General features: G+C 37.6%; 1 protein-coding gene and 1 long non-coding RNA gene across 3 annotated transcripts; one reads left to right on the top strand and one right to left on the bottom strand.

Moving 5' to 3' along the window:
- Window positions 1-1,148: 1,148 nt before the first annotated feature.
- LOC113572037 lies at window positions 1,149-4,981 on the bottom strand. Its single transcript, XM_027001290.2, is given in 3 exon segments — window positions 1,149-2,905; window positions 2,907-3,364; window positions 4,896-4,981. Coding segments are annotated over 2 exon segments (1,671 nt in total). The 5' UTR covers window positions 3,347-3,364; window positions 4,896-4,981; the 3' UTR covers window positions 1,149-1,674.
- Window positions 4,982-5,462: 481 nt separating this feature from the next.
- LOC118240688 lies at window positions 5,463-8,970 on the top strand. 2 transcript variants are annotated; one of them, XR_004775562.1, is made up of 4 exons: window positions 5,463-5,554; window positions 5,652-5,722; window positions 7,625-7,707; window positions 8,708-8,970. It is a non-coding gene; the product is annotated as an uncharacterized LOC118240688 (long non-coding RNA). The 2 variants fall into 2 exon arrangements; XR_004775561.1 differs by lacking the exon at window positions 5,463-5,554 and having other exon boundaries at window positions 5,568-5,722.
- Window positions 8,971-13,861: the final 4,891 nt, after the last annotated feature.

The raw sequence follows: 13,861 nt of genomic DNA, 5'->3' as shown, positions 1-13,861 counted from the left end.
TCGTTATTATTATTATAATAATAATTATTGTTGTTGTTGTACTTGTCATGGTGGATTGTTTACCTGCCAAAGCTTTCCTTCTAATAGAACATTTTAGAATGACAAAACACAAAAAGTGAGACTGTGCAAACACTGTAATTGAGCTCAGCTCACAGACTGCAGGTACTAGGCTTGTGAAACAGCACAGTTAGAATGAGTTGTTTCATTTACACATACAGTCAGGCATTTGTGGTCTGAAATCTGTAGCAGGAACACAAAAGGTTCATTGGGTCATTATATAGTAAAATGACCTACAGGGTAGCATGGGCTCTCAGGAGCTGGGTTTTAAAAGCCTAAACATTTTAGAGCTAAAGTAGTTAGAAAGTATACTTACTGTCAATATGATTATTTTTTTTTTTTTTACCACTGGTTAATTACTCTCTCTACTGAATTATTATGGCATTACATTGTTTAGCATTCTTCCTGCTCCACTAACAATAAATGCACAATCCCTACTAATAGTATAAAGAATGTACACCCCCTTCATATAGAATTCAAGGCAAGATGTTTTTTGGAGGGGAGGGGGCAGCAGTTTGATTCTTGAAATATAGACCATTTAGTTTTGTGCAGAAAATCACAAGAATCAGGTTGATTTATTGTCATTGCTCTAACCGATGAGACAGATGTTTAAGTATTACTCTTTCAGTATTAACTACAGATTACCTACATGCTATACACAGCTGTAGTAGAATACTAGTATACAGATGTCCATTTATTTTCTCCCAGTCTCCTTTATAAGTATTTTTACACTGGTAGGTTCAAGTAATTTCTAAATGATCAAAATAAAATATAGTAAAAACAAAATAAAATCTTTCACTCTTTCACACCAATTTCTGTACTACGAAGAATGAGGACTATAATAGATGGAGAATCTGGTTTTAGGGTTTATAACTTCAATCATCACACTTATGACTGAGAATTTATTAGAGTGTAACTTCTTGAAGCTGCACTTAAGGGATAGCATTAATAAAGAATGAGCAGGTTTGGATTAGTCCCATCCATCAGAGTACATTCACGTTATGACTAAGAAATATAGTCAGTTTGTGAATATTCAGAAGTCTGTTTAAACTTACTTGGCCAAAAAGTGTCGTGAAAACAATTGCGAAATGTGAAATAATGATCATTTATTGTTTATTGAAAATGAAAGGAAAAGATTGATGTACATTACCTTGTCACATGTTGGACGAGGCGATCTTAAAAGTGAAGTTAATCAACAGACATGCATAGGTAGTGCAGAGAACAATATTTTATCATAGTGGTCATTTTTACAAAAATGTTTAAATCAAACTGATTGTACATATTTAGTCACATTCTCTTTAGATACTACAATGTTACTGGAGGCTTGTAGTTACAAAGAATACAGTTATAATATTTTTATTAACCACTGATTAATCATGCCAAACATGGTATTTACTTTAAAATCTAGGAAATGAAGAGCTCACAAGTATTTAGATAAAGGCTTATCTCACATCATTACTCAAACGAAGGTGGTTATGTCTATATCTGGTTCAAAGATCAAAATAAAGAAAAAATAACACAAACACCAGTAATAGTCATTGTTATGCTGAATGCAATGGGCTTATTTCAATACTTTCTTTTGTGCGAGAAATTATTTTTACATTGAAAACTGCCAAACTATTTCGCTTGTTTAAACCATCCTGCCACGTTGTTAAACACTCCAAGCATTCTCTTGGTTATGTTGATTCGGCTACGTTCCTCATGCCCAGTGAGTGGCTCACCTCTCTCCACCTTCTGCAGAATCAAAGCTTGTTGTTTTATCTTTTCCAACTCAGCAATGCGCTTTCTGAATCCTTCTTTGGCCATTTGCTTTTCAGACTCAATCAGTAGATCTATGTAGTCTGGTGTGGCCAAGGGATCTGGACGAAGAGCAATTTCCTTCAGGCGTGTGAGGCTTTTGGCTAGTTTCTCACTCATCTGAAAGACACTGATTTGAACATCATAATACTCCTTCTCCAACTGCTGCATAATTTTCTCTATTGTCATCTTTTCTCCCAGAGCAGTTTCATATTTATTTTTCAGCTCATTATATGTTCTTGTCTCCTTCACAGTTTTGATTTCAATTCTATATGCCATGTTGTGATGCACATTCCAGAGGCATTTACCAGGGCACACAGCGCAGCAGCCATTTTTCATTGCTGAACACATTGCTTTATCTTTGTCTACTGGAATAGCACATGGATAATGGCAGGTATAGTTGCAAACAATACAATTGGTTATAAATTTTCCTTTTTCAATGTTTACTTTTTCATACTTTGGGGTATCAACCTGATATTCAAAATTTTCATTTTCCTTCATGACATACTGTTTCTGTTCCAGTGCTACTGATGTCATTTTAATTTCATCAAGTTTTGCCAGACCAGTTTGGATGAGTGGCTGGATTCCAGTTACAGTTGCCTCCAGCTGTTTGCGTTCAAACAGCACCTGGTTTGTGAGCTGGAGACTCTTTGTCTCCATTGTTTCCAGGTGAGCGAAGAATCTTTTCATGCTTACTGTGCCCATTTTCCAGAACATTGCATCAAAGTTGTCTTCATCGTCATTATCCTCCAACTCTTTATTTTGAGCAAAAAGTGCAGAGTTGTTGAATTTGAAATGAAGAAAGGTTCCATCATCTTTTTTTATACAAGGGATATCAGCAGCTTCAATTGCATCTAGCACAGGAGGTTTCTGCCCATCAGCGAAAGTGATCATAATGGTGATGTTGTTTGCAATATCCCTTCCAAAGATTGAAAGAACAGCTTCAAAAATGTATTTCTGGGTTTGTGTTAGTCGAGCTAAAGCTGACTGTACCACAAAACACACAGCATCGATTCCAAGAATACCATCTTGCTCAGAGAAGAACTTCGAACTTTCTCAGTGATCTCCTGTCATGCATGATTCCCCTAGTGTCTCCAAACCCTGGCGTATCTATGATTGTGACAGAATAAGGAACCCTGAAGCCATTCTGACAATGAATTTGATAGGCTGTGACCTCTGCAGTCTGGCTCTCTGCTTGTGTCTTATTGGTCTGCTCATCTATAAGTTTGAGTCTCCATTCATCACTCCATTTCACGCCCAGAATGTAGTTGATCATGCCGTTGATGAGAGTTGTCTTCCCTGAACCAGTAGCACCCAGGAGCATTATTGTTTTGTTTGTTGTTATGAGATTGGAAGGACATCCAAAGTCCTTTTTGTTAAGATGCTGTCTTCCCATGTCTTTCAGGTTCAGTTTGTAGACTGAGGGGTTACCTCCACTCAGTTTAATGTAGTTCTTGTCATTTTCAATGCCAGTTTTCTTGTTGCTGCTCATCTTGCTCTATATGGAGACCTGATTTAATAAAGGAACAGAAATGTAAATAAATTAAATGTGATTAGTTCAAGAAAGGCTTATTTATCTGTTTTGTCCTTCTGTGTAGTGATTCTATAATAGAAATAATTCCACTAATTTTATCCTGCACTATTCAGAATGTTTAAGAATGAATGAATTCTATCTGGGGTGAAAAAAACTTATTTTATGTTTTCAGAGTAAGAGACTGTCAACTATTCTGAAATAGATTCTTAGATTCTGAGAAAGAACTTAGCAGAGAATACTGAGTTAGCTGACAGCAACTCATGTATGGCACATTCTGATTGGGCCATTAATTAACACATAAACAATTACAATAAAAAAAAACAACAACTTCTGCCACAAAATACTGTTACATACTATCACAACATATCATATTTCCCTGTTCACAAAAGTTTAAAGGCAAAATAAGTCTTTTGCCACTTAATAGAGTTAACAAAGTCTATGTTTATAAAACACACAATCTTTCTTTTCTTTATATCTCACATATATATTACTTTCAAATATACTCTCCAAGGACTCACTGAAACATTGTCACACCCCAGGCTACACCTAGCAACACCCACACCCACACACATCTCCAAACCACCTTGTCTCTTTCAGTCTTCGCATGAGCGCGCGCGCGCACACACACACACCCACACACACCCACCGTCTGCCTTGCATCTAATCAGCCGCCTTTTAAAATTCATTATGATCGCAACCGCCATGTGACCTTTATTTTGTCACTGACATTGACATGGAAAACACAGACTCATTTGTTTTACATCTCATTTGAGTTACATCTCAACAGTCTCTATGAAATTGTATTAATAGTCGAAAAAATAGAACGAGAATTTATTTCTGTAACGTGGAGCGTTTGGAGGCAGACGCGTTCGCTGAGAAGAGTGAGATTTATTATGGGCAAATCCAGAATCATAAACGTTATTACAGTCCAGAGGCAATAAGCAAATGTGTAGAGTCCGAGAAAACCTAATAAAAAAAAAAAAAAAAAAACAACCCACCGTGGATACCAAAAGGGATGCAGGCTATAACAAAAATACAAGCAACGGAAAGAACAAACGACTAACAAACGAGAATTTGAAGAATTCCAAACGGAGGCCAGGAATCACAAACGACCGGTGAACAAACAAGGAACAAGACACGGTTTAAATGCATGTACTAATAATATTTAACAAGACGCAGGTGCTACAAATGTTGGACTGAGAATATGAAATACAGAAGTAAAACAAAGACATGAGACAGGAAAATCATGGAGATAGGGAGGGCGAATCGCGCCAGTTTCTTAGACCACTAAATCATACTTTCTTCACACACATTTGACTAAGCCATTTAATAAAAGAAAACCTGATAGACAACACATCAGAAGTAGGAGATTTCTACTAGTCCATAACTCAACAATTACACATGAATTTGTGTAACGTTTATAAAGTTTACATGTAAAGAATTCAAATAATTGTTTGCTTGCTAAGCATAACTGGTAAGGCAACGGCAGAAATAAGCAAATACTCACCTAATTACCTGATATCTTCAAATCTGTCAGCACGATTAGTTCAAACGTAGGCTGCTTATATACTGCCAGGCACCTCACAGAGTGAAAGAAAACCAATGAGCATGCACTGTGCTTTCATTTAAGTAGACTTACTTTCATTTCAGCACATGTCTTGGGTAGTATCTGGTTATTGCTCAGATAACAGTAATTGCGGTCTTTCTGGGAAACGAAACAGTTTCTCAGCGCAAACAAGACAAGGGATAGCACTAATAAAGAATGTTGATAAAAATATTAGTGGACTGATTAAATATCAAACAAGACAAGGGATAGCACTAATAAAGAATGTTGATAAAAATATTAGTGGACTGATTAAATATGTCAGTATTAACTATATATTCATCATCTATGTAGGAACTATGCATCATGCAGTGCATTTTCAAGAGTCAATCAGAATACATCTGATACATTAAATACGTTCAGCGGTTAGAGGTTGTTTTTTAATCTCCATGTTGTCAAGAGTTTGTTTGTTTTCCTTAACAGGAGAGTGCCTTGGTTTTCTGTGTAACTCTTTATGAGCACTATAAAAGCTGGGGCTACAGCAAAAGGATGCCACATTGATTCATTTAACCACAGAATCCTCCTGCTGATAACTGCATAGATCATCCATATATGTGCAAGAGGTATGATCTTAAAGCACAGAGAGCTGTGAGTTCATCTCTTTTCCTGTGCACTCTATGGTTTGCTTCAGATGTCTGGTAGCATTGCTATTTCTTTTAGCTTTCAGATACACCGACTGTATTTTAGTCTGACATACCAACATGGTATAGCAGCCTTTTCAACACTGTGAGGTAAGTGCCTAATCTCATTATGCATCATGCACAATGGATGAATTTAACATGTCATTGCAAAAAAATGCCACTATAAAATAAAAATATTAAAATCTATAGAAAGTAGCTAAGAGTAAGGGAACTCTTGCAACATGCCAATGTGGTATGTCAAAATGACAAAAACAAATAATGTCTAGAGAAACAACTAATAAGCAGCTTGTTACTTCAAGATAACATAACCCATACACTAACTTTCACTTTCCATTTCTTGGAACTCTCTTCGCATAACTAGGCTATATTTTACATGGGAGGAAAGTGAGTAAAAGTGAAATAAGCCATATTTTCTAGGGAAGTGAGTAAGTCAGAGTTAAAGACCTCAAGGACACTGAAGTTATACATCTATCTATGGTGCGCTATATAATAATAAATACACGCAGTATCCTCCAAAATAAGAGCAACACGGAGAGATGTTAGCCAACTATTGTGCCGCAGAGAAAGGAGCAGGATGCACAAACATTTATTAGACATAATGAAACACATATACACAATAAATGTCAAAGGCAGTGTGGTATAAATGATCAACGATAACAGGCACATAAACACAAGTACAAAACATGAGCAAGAACACTAATGCGAACACCTACAATGACCAACAACTTACTCTAGTGACACAGGGATTTAAATACATGCATTGGCGATACGCGATACGTGTAACAAAGGACAGGTTTGTTCAGTTACAATGACAACAAGCGAGGGCATTGGTACAAAAGGGCAGTAACAGGGAACACAGTCAAAAAGATGACTCCTCTAGCACGTGGCGGGCTATCAGAAATGTGTGCTGAAGGTATTTGTAGGGCATTGGTAGCTCAGTGGTACTTGACTAGTACTCAGAAGGTTGCCGGTTCAAGCCCCACCACTGACAAGTTGCCACTGGTGGGCCTCTGAGCTAGACCCTTAAGCCTCAGTTGCTCAAAGTTGTACTCAGCCATGATTGTAAGTTGCTTTGGATAAAAGTGTCTGCAAAATGCCATAAATATAAATGTATCTTATGCCAGATCCAGACTGATAAAATGTTAATGGCTATAGTAGTGGCCATAGTTGCGATGGTCAAAAATCAGAAGCGGGCCATAGTGATAGATGTGGTAATCCCAAGTGACAGCAACATCAGGAACAAGGAACACAAAAAGATAAAACAAATATGTGAGAGAAGACCCGGAAAAAGCTGTGGAAAGTGAAGGCAACAGTGATTCCCGTAGTAAGATTCCACTGCTCTGCTTAGGCTAAACGTTTCCAAGAAATCATGCAGTGCATTTTCAAGAGTCAATCAGAATACGTCTGGTACATTAAATACGTTCAGCTGCATCTGTTTTAAAGGTTATCCATTAAATAAATTTTGACGGTACAGACATCATCACTTCATATGGTGGCCCATTTCTGTTGTCATTAAAAACCTCAGATTCAGTGACTCTGGTGATTATTACTGTGGAGTAGAGAAATGTGGCTACGACAAATTTATTAAAGTAAAGATCATTGTCACAAAAGGTATGAATGAATGTAACTTCCCACTCTTACATTTACGAACATTTTGTATGTAGCTATGGTCTTATATGTATTATTCAATATCAGTAGGTTATCCATAATAATAATTTGAATGATCAGAACATGACCATCTATATTAAGTTACAATGTTTCTGAATGTGTGGCAAAGATGCAGCCCTGTGTGAAAAGGTGTATGGAAATGTATATAAGTTTAAGGTGTGTAACATAGCACTGAGTATTCTAGTATTCTTGGTTAAACTTGTTTAATGCCATCTTAAGATGAAAGCTCATGTCAATCCATGGATTCTTTGAAGAATTTCCATCTGTATTAGATGTGTTTCTGTTTTCATATTGATTTTCTGCAGTAACTCCTACTATGTTTAGTCCTGTTTCATTGCCCAGGCAGCAACAAACACGTGAATCTACAGATGTGCTGAGGTCCTCCACAGTGGTACAGCCTACAGCAGGTGATAGACACTAAACTCCTGTCTGACGACTATTAGAAAACTCCTCTGTAAACCACCGATACATAGAGCATGCCAAAATTTAGTTAGAATAATGTAATTATAATGTCTGCTCTCTCTCTCTTTCTCTCTCTCTCTCTCTCTCTCTCTCTCTCTCTCTCTCTATATATATATATATATATATATATATATATATATATATATCATATGAAATCTATATACTCTATTGTACTTTATGTGCTCATTTGATTAGAATGACCTATTTTATGCCCTTATTGACACCTATTAGTATGTTTTTAAGTATACCCATCTTAAAGATGTGTTATTAGGTGTAGAGTTACATTCTGCAGCCCAAATGTTGCACAGTTTATCAGCCAGCAACTGCTCTGTTCATGCTCAGTTTCTGAGCATAGAGCAATTTCTCTCCAGATATTATGGCGCTGGCTTGGTAGTGGAGTGGTAGTGAGTATTATGCTAATACAGGCGTAGCAACAGCAGCGTTGCTATGTCAGCGTCACTGTTGTGTTGAGAGGCGACATGCTCCTCAGAAATACTCGGGCAACAGCAATTCTTTGTTTAAGAACTGACCATTCCTGAATAGTTTGAGAACAGTAAATGCACCTGATTAGCCTTAAGCTGCACACATACATATATTTCTAATATATACTCTATACACTATATGGGGATAAAATACAAAAATATATAGTTTTTCATATATATATATATATATATATATATATATATATATATATATATATATATATATATATATATATATATATATATATATATATTCCATTATTATTCAGCTCTGAAATCATCTGCTCCTGAAAATCAAATTTCCGATCCTGTTTATCAGGTATGTTATATTGAATTTTTTTTGGCAAAACCTGAACTACTGTTCTCATAAAAGAAAGAGAGCAATTCTTTATCATGAAATAGAATCTGGTCTTTCTTTTTATCTCTCTTTTTTTAAAGTCTCTCTCTCTCTCTCTCTTTCAAGGAGGATGTTTACCATATGCATGTTGAGATATCAGGTGTGAATAGTTTAGCTGGACCTACTAAAGAGGACACTTCAGCAATTTACAGCACCATTCAGAGCCTTCCTCCAGCAAGGGATGACTACTCTCCTTACTCCCTCATACTGCCTCACTGAAGAGTGGAAATACACCCTATAGACTTATATTACATGATTGAGAAACCATTTTAAGATAGAAAATAAAAGCAGATTCACATTCTGCATGATCTGCATGTGTTTTATTTACTGTTCTATACTCCTCTATATTTATAGTTTTAGGTTTTCAAAATTCAAAATGTATTCATACAGTGCTTTTTACAACAGATGTTGTCACAAAGTAGTTTTACAAATGTTCAAGTCCAAGACCGCTTTGAGCAAGCCAAGGGCGACAGTGGCAAGGAAAAACTCCCTAGAGAATGAAGAAGAAACCTTGAGAGGAACTAAGACTCAAAGGGAGGGCCCATGCTCCTCTGGCCGACAACAGACACCACAATAATAACAGTTTAACAAGAAAAATAAATTTTAAAAAATGAAATAAGCAATTAATGTGTAGTTCAACTTTCTAGAGGTCCTAGTCTTGTCCCGAGGTGTGCATGTGCCTTGAGGCCCAACCCACAAGAGAATTTCCATTAATGGCAATGGAGAAGTAGTTGGGGTGGAGTGGGGGCATTCCCGCATCAGGGGGTGGTAGGAGTAGCCAAGGCAGCTGAGATGGGATGAGGCTCAGTAATATCATATCAGGCGTAGGTGTACCTTGGCAGAAAGAGAGACTAGTTTGGGCATTTTCAACTTGCTTAGTCTTCCAAACATAGCAAGATCTTGTCTCTACACTTGTTGTGGCCTACATTACACACACAGCTGCAGCGTCTAAACTACACTCTGTTGCTTCACTGTATGGTCTAACACCAGTCATTTCTGCTGTGACATTGAGGCTCAGTTTGAGGCTCTTGTTTTGCATGTATTGTCCAAGAAAGTTAAGCAATGTTACAAACTTTTGTGCAAATCATGTCTATGTCAAAGCACACTAAAGTAAGCTGGAGTTTAGCCACATATGTGGGTGCACTGTTCTCGGCTACAGATGTATATGACCTACCAGATACATTTTCCATGTGGACGTTGTAACACCACCACAGATACAATTTTGTACCTTTTTTAGAAAGTTTTATAACAGAAAACAGCAGAACTGTGTGGAACAGTGGCTTCATGTTGATCTATAGAGCTCTTTTATCAGTAAAACAATATCAGTATGATATTGTATATCCATGTCTGATGATGGCTTATACACTTAGAGGATGACTTCAGACTTCGTTTTTTATGTTTTACCAAAGGTTTTATGTCTTTGGTGTCTACTGTAAATGAAAAATATACTGGCTCTTAAAACTATATTTAATTTTTACATATCAGCTTATTTGTCACGCCCTCAGACCTGAGCGTTCCCCGTTTCCCGGGCAACCTATTCACTTCCGGGTTTTCGTCAATCTCCATGGTTATGTGTCGCCTCCCTTTTGTCTCCAGCTGTTCCGAGTTTGTCCCTAATTGTAGTTCTATTTAAACCTTGTTTCTGCGTCTCTTGTTTGTCGGTCAGTGTGCTTAGGTATATCTCGCTAGGGTGTCGGTCCATGTTACTTTCCTTATTCATGGTCACCCTTAAATTATTGTTCATTTATTCTATCCTGTCTGTCTGTTGTTTAAATTATGGCTTCCTCCGTTAATTCTGTTATTCATAACGTACAATGCGCCGGCACTTCGCAAGTGTGTTCGCTCATCACGTCTTCAACGTTACATTATTATGAACATTTAAAAAAAAAAAGTTTTAGAAGCTTATATTTAGAAAGAAATCGGCGTTTTCTGGTGCTGTGGTCTTTCTTTCATAGCAGTGTGCAGCAATAAATATGGGCATGCTATGACAGACTACACTCCTTCCATGGACCCATGTAGAATGCTCAAAGATGTGTTCACTCGTGATATTGGATGAGTTTTGGCTAAATTATTCTTCACAGTAAGTAACTGAAGTTTGGTGCTGTAGACTGAGTAATCAGACCTTCCATAAAAAAAGAATTATATCAAGATATTGTTATTACTGCTAATTCTTATTAGAATAGATGGATTCGGTATGGAGTCTACCATTTGTCACAGTACGCTCCCCTTCCCACTGATCACGTCGTATGGCCAACCACGTCCAGTTGCAGTCTACTGTTGACTGTGTTCATTGTGACTGCCTCCTTGTTTGTTGCCAAACCCCCTTGTTAAACACACATCTGTACCTTGTTCGTTGTTTTATTTATGTTTGTATTTAAACCCCTGTGTGTTGTACCACATTGTCTGTCATTGTTCGTTAGCTGTTCTTGTTCATGTGGAGGGGAAATTCTATGTCCACACTGAGCTTTTTTTCTTACTATTACAAGGCTCTAAGTTTTTTTTTTGTTTTGTTTTTTTTTACTGTGGAATAGACAAATACACAGTCCATTAATGCAGATCATTTTCAGGAAGTGTACACAAATGTAAGTTTCCACCCCTAAATATATGACATTAATCCTGGCCTTAGTCACAAGCTTCATATGGTCTATAAACTAAACTAGTGTTGGTTCCTGCCCTCTACCTTTGATACAAATGATGTCAGATGTGGGACAGTCTCGTGAGGCCATTGACAGTGTGCCTGGGGTCAAAGGAACCCCCTTGCTGTGGCGAGGTGCAAGGGTGTGACCCTGTATGAAGAGTGGATGCGTGAGGGACATATGGAATGTGTAAAGAGCAAGGATGTGCTCCTTGAAGAAGAGGGCCGTTTGCCAGAGGTGATCAAGTCCTGAAGGAGAGTGTAATGTTTTTTCTTTGGTCTGGTAGTCAGTGCACATGTTTTACACCTGGAAGACCCAGATTTGAAGCTGTTTGCTGGTCACTGCCTTCATTACATTATGAAACACTGTGATATAGTTGTACATGTAACCTATGGATTGGGCCAACACCAGAGACAGTGTTTTTACAGTTTTTTTTATGATTTGTTATACACATTTCTCTGTACATTGCACAATACTAAAACTCAAAGCTCTTAACCATATAAACTATTCTCAAAACCTTACACCAGCATAGAAAAACCTTTGACTGACAAACTCTACACACACTCTTCAAAACCCAATGCTCCACACAGAATACAATACACATACAGCAGGTATGTACACACACAAACCAAAACCAGACCTCAAAACCAGCCACTGAATAAGCCATTTACAGTAATTACATTCATGTAACTGTTCACAAATCTACCCATAAAATGAACTGCTGTATCACAGTAAATAAAACCGAGGAAATTGCTGTGTTGCAGCAGTACTACATGTACTACTCTTTTTTTAAAGTCTCTCTCTCTCTCTCTCTCTTTCAAGGAGGATGTTTACCATATGCATGTTGAGATATCAGGTGTGAATAGTTTAGCTGGACCTACTAAAGAGGACACTTCAGCAATTTACAGCACCATTCAGAGCCTTCCTCCAGCAAGGGATGACTACTCTCCTTACTCCCTCATACTGCCTCACTGAAGAGTGGAAATACACCCTATAGACTTATATTACATGATTGAGAAACCATTTTAAGATAGAAAATAAAAGCAGATTCACATTCTGCATGATCTGCATGTGTTTTATTTACTGTTCTATACTCCTCTATATTTATAGTTTTAGGTTTTCAAAATTCAAAATGTATTCATACAGTGCTTTTTACAACAGATGTTGTCACAAAGTAGTTTTACAAATGTTCAAGTCCAAGACCGCTTTGAGCAAGCCAAGGGCGACAGTGGCAAGGAAAAACTCCCTAGAGAATGAAGAAGAAACCTTGAGAGGAACTAAGACTCAAAGGGAGGGCCCATGCTCCTCTGGCCGACAACAGACACCACAATAATAACAGTTTAACAAGAAAAATAAATTTTAAAAAATGAAATAAGCAATTAATGTGTAGTTCAACTTTCTAGAGGTCCTAGTCTTGTCCCGAGGTGTGCATGTGCCTTGAGGCCCAACCCACAAGAGAATTTCCATTAATGGCAACGGAGAAGTAGTTGGGGTGGAGTGGGGGCATTCCCGCATCAGGGGGTGGTAGGAGTAGCCAAGGCAGCTGAGATGGGATGAGGCTCAGTAATATCATATCAGGCGTAGGTGTACCTTGGCAGAAAGAGAGACTAGTTTGGGCATTTTCAACTTGCTTAGTCTTCCAAACATAGCAAGATCTTGTCTCTACACTTGTTGTGGCCTACATTACACACACAGCTGCAGCGTCTAAACTACACTCTGTTGCTTCACTGTATGGTCTAACACCAGTCATTTCTGCTGTGACATTGAGGCTCAGTTTGAGGCTCTTGTTTTGCATGTATTGTCCAAGAAAGTTAAGCAATGTTACAAACTTTTGTGCAAATCATGTCTATGTCAAAGCACACTAAAGTAAGCTGGAGTTTAGCCACATATGTGGGTGCACTGTTCTCGGCTACAGATGTATATGACCTACCAGATACATTTTCCATGTGGACGTTGTAACACCACCACAGATACAATTTTGTACCTTTTTTAGAAAGTTTTATAACAGAAAACAGCAGAACTGTGTGGAACAGTGGCTTCATGTTGATCTATAGAGCTCTTTTATCAGTAAAACAATATCAGTATGATATTGTATATCCATGTCTGATGATGGCTTATACACTTAGAGGATGACTTCAGACTTCGTTTTTTATGTTTTACCAAAGGTTTTATGTCTTTGGTGTCTACTGTAAATGAAAAATATACTGGCTCTTAAAACTATATTTAATTTTTACATATCAGCTTATTTGTCACGCCCTCAGACCTGAGCGTTCCCCGTTTCCCGGGCAACCTATTCACTTCCGGGTTTTCGTCAATCTCCATGGTTATGTGTCGCCTCCCTTTTGTCTCCAGCTGTTCCGAGTTTGTCCCTAATTGTAGTTCTATTTAAACCTTGTTTCTGCGTCTCTTGTTTGTCGGTCAGTGTGCTTAGGTATATCTCGCTAGGGTGTCGGTCCATGTTACTTTCCTTATTCATGGTCACCCTTAAATTATTGTTCATTTATTCTATCCTGTCTGTCTGTTGTTTAAATTATGGCTTCCTCCGTTAATTCTGTTATTCATAACGTACAATGCGCCGGCACTT

Source organism: Electrophorus electricus, chromosome 23, assembly GCF_013358815.1.
Source record: "Electrophorus electricus isolate fEleEle1 chromosome 23, fEleEle1.pri, whole genome shotgun sequence".
NCBI lineage: Eukaryota > Metazoa > Chordata > Actinopteri > Gymnotiformes > Gymnotidae > Electrophorus > Electrophorus electricus.
The sequence above is the reverse complement of the archived record's forward strand: the minus strand, read 5'-3'. Positions and strand labels throughout refer to the sequence as shown.